We start from the raw sequence: 3,479 nt of genomic DNA on the forward strand, positions 1-3,479 counted from the left end.
GCTGGGATTACAGGCTTGAGCCACCGCGCCCGGCAGAGACTGGGTTTTACCATGTTGGTCAAGCAGGTGTCGAACTCCTGACCTCAGGTGATCTGCCTGCCTTGGCCTCCCAAAGTGCTGGGATTACAGGTGTTAGCCACTGCGCTTGGCCCATTTTCATACTCTGATGCGTTGTCTAAGATGGCAGCCTTATTTGAAGCAGCTCACACTTCTGGTCAGGAACAGGATTCTATTACAAGTCTTTCCTGGTGTTTCATTTGTTTCTCCTCCTAGGCTAGTCACATGTATTTTGGTTAAGTTTTGAGAAGTTGGTATGATTTTTCTGTTTTTATGATGAACATTTTTTCCAGTACCCCTTTGTTCCTCATAGGAAAGAAGAGATCCCTCCAAAATCCCAACCAGTTTCCTTACCTGAAGAATTGAATCGGGTTCGATTATCACGGCATAAGCTAGAACGTTGGTGTCACATGCCCTTTTTTGCCAAAACCGTCACAGGATGTTTTGTACGGATTGGCATTGGAAACCACAACAGCAAACCAGTTTACCGGGTTGGTATTTCTTCCCTTGGACAATTGTCTATGCTTTAAATACAATTAGTCTCAACTGAGGGCAGGAGCTACTGAAAAAATCTATCACTCTTCTGTCAGCATTTGATGGAAAGTAGACTCCAAGTGGGTTGCTCATAGAGCAGTGACAATTTGAGGTGCCCAGGAATCATTCATGACTTGTCGCCAGTAAGAGGACTTGGAGCTCAAGGGGCTAGTGGATTTGGATTTAGAATAATTTTCTCTATCCCCTCCTTCAGTATAAAAGGGAGAAGGGAGTGTTCTTTGGGAGTTACATAATGTGAAGATTTGATCATTTGAAAAATCAGTGAAAAGTTTTCATGTTGCGTACCAAGTGACTTCCATGCCTGGGAATTGTATTGAGGTTAAAAAAAACCCTCCAGCTTAATACAGGTTATTATGTAGGTTCCAGCACTGCTTCTGTGGTCTGGTTGGACTGGGCACAGTGGCTCACACCTGTAATCCCAACACTTTTGGATTTATTTATTTATTTTTTAATTTTTGGAGACAGAGTCTCGCCCTGTTGCCCAGACTGGAGTATAGTGGCATGATCTCAGCTCACTACAGCCTCCACCTCCTGGTTTCAAGTGATTCTCATGCCTTAGCCTCCGAGTAGCTGGGACTACAGGCACGCACCACAATGCTTGGCTAATTTTTGTATTTTTTGTAGAGATGGGGCTTCACCATGTTAGCCAGGCTGGTCCTGAACTCCAGACCTCAAGTGATCTGCCTGCCTCAGCCTCCCAAAGTGCTGGGATTGTAGGTGTGAGCCACCATGCCTGACTACTTTAGGATTTTTAAAAAATTGTTTGTAGAAACAGTCTACCTATGTTGCTCAGGCTGGTCTCAAACTCCGGGCCTCAAGTGATGCTCTGGCCTCAGCTCCCTAAAGTGCCGGATGTTTTTTTTGAGACAGGGTCTTAACCATGTTGCCCAGGCTGATCTGGAACTCCTGGACTCAAGCAATCCTCCTGCCTCAGCCTTCCAAGGTGCTGGGGTTGCAGGCGTGAGCCACTGTGCCCAGCCTGTTTGAAATAGGGTCTTGATCTGTTGCCCAAGCAGGCTAGCATGCAGCTGTGTGATCATAGCTCACTGCAACCTTGAACTCCTGGACTCAAACGATCCTCCTACCTGAGCCTCCTGAGTAACTAGGACTATAGGTACACACGACTATGCCCAGCTAATTTTTTTTTTTTTTTTTTTTTGGTAGAATGTGGGTCTCTCTGTGTTGCCCAGTTTGGTGTCAAATTCCTGCCTTCAAGTAATCCTCCTACCTCAGCCTCCCAAAGTGCTGGGATTACAGGCATGAGCCACAGCGCCTAGCCTGGTTTGTTTTTGTTTTGTTTTATTCTGAGTTGTCTGGTTTTTACGTGTATTATCTCCTTGTTTCAGGACCTGCGGCCATACAAACTTGGCAACAGACACTGACCTACATGGTCTTCACATTTGGTTGATAAAAATCAACTGGTGAAATCCCACATATATCCCTCGTAAATTAGAGTTAGTTGGAGGAAAAGCTTCCAGTGGGCCCCCCAGGCTCCTCTTCTGCTGGCACTTGCTCCTCCTGGGCACAAAGCTCCCTGTGCGTGGCCATCTGGATTCTAAACCTGAGAAAGGTTCCCAGAACCCCTGGCAGCTATGGGCTCTACTCGGCACTCAGATTTCCATAGCACTCAGTCAGATAAAGGCAAAGGAAGAGTGCTATGGAAAGCTCTGGAAGAGTCTGGTTTTGACTGGTGTCTCTGTCCTCTCACTTAGGTTGCTGAGATTACGGGTGTTGTGGAAACCGCTAAAGTTTACCAGCTAGGTGGCACCAGAACAAACAAAGGGCTGCAACTACGGTAAGAGGCACTTCCGGGGCAGCTTTTGCTTCCACCTCATACAGGCACTGGCTTTGGGGGCTGCTGTTCTCCCTGTGTGATATTCCTTGTTACTGTGAATGCTATTTATGCAATCTCTTCAAGGTACATGGAGGGAGACTTGTATTCCATCATTGTCTGTAGGGAAGGTAGGATATTCTCTCCTTTATGGGGAACCAGATGTATGAAGTGGTAGGACACAGAGAAGGGAAATGTTGGGTTGTGAGAGAGCCTCCTGGAGCCTGGCTGGCATTCCTTGGCAAGCATGGCCAAGAGCCTTGCTTCTGGTTCTAGCTATATGTCATAACTAACCTCATCTGTGACAAGAAAGATCATTTTTAGGACAGGTGCGGTGACCCACGCTTGTAATCCCAGCACTCTGGGATTACTGCCTGCCAAGGCGGGCAGATCACAAGGTCAGGAGTTCGAGACAAGCCTGGCCAATAAGGTGAAACCCCATCTCTACTAAAAGTACAAAAATTAGCAGGACGTGGTGGTACATGCCTGTAATCCCAGCTCGTTGGGGGCTGAGACAGAAGAATCGCTTAAACCTAGGAAGCAGAGGTTGCAGTAACCTGAGATAGTGCTGCTGCACTCCAACCTGGGCAACAGAGCGATACTCCATCTCAAAAAAAAGGAAAGATGATTTTTATAGACTTCATTTCCTCTTCAATAAAATGAAAGTGTTATTCACTCAGCAAATATTTACTGACGTACAGTGTGCCAGGCACAGTTGTAGGTGCGATCATAGTGCACTGTAGCTTCGAACTCCTTGGCTCAGGCGATCCTCCCATCTCAGTTTCCTGAGGAGCTGCGACTACAAGCTCTGTTGTATATTGTTGATGCTGACTGTAATAGATTTTATTGTAAATTGACTTTTGAAACGCTGACCAAACCGATTTGGTTTCCTGTACCAGCTTTGGGATTCTCAATCTTGGCTGTCCATTAAAACAACCTGGAATGGCCAGGCGCGGTGGCTCAAGCCTGTAATCCCAGCACTTTGGGAGGCCGAGGCGGGTGGATCACAAGGTCAAGAGATCGAGACCATCCTGGT

General features: G+C 46.7%; 1 protein-coding gene across 1 annotated transcript in view; it reads left to right on the top strand.

The window, feature by feature from the left end:
• The window catches only part of RTF1 (RTF1 homolog, Paf1/RNA polymerase II complex component), an 80,970-nt gene that overhangs the window by 69,459 nt on the left and 8,032 nt on the right, over positions 1-3,479 (top strand). The window contains exons 8-9 of the mRNA XM_017530892.2: positions 371-548; positions 2,325-2,407. Coding sequence (XP_017386381.1) covers positions 371-548; positions 2,325-2,407 — 261 coding nt within the window. The remainder of the gene's footprint in view (positions 1-370; positions 549-2,324; positions 2,408-3,479) is intronic.

The sequence above is a fragment of the Cebus imitator genome, unplaced genomic scaffold, assembly GCF_001604975.1.
Source record: "Cebus imitator isolate Cc_AM_T3 unplaced genomic scaffold, Cebus_imitator-1.0 Scaffold70, whole genome shotgun sequence".
Classification (NCBI taxonomy): domain Eukaryota; kingdom Metazoa; phylum Chordata; class Mammalia; order Primates; family Cebidae; genus Cebus; species Cebus imitator.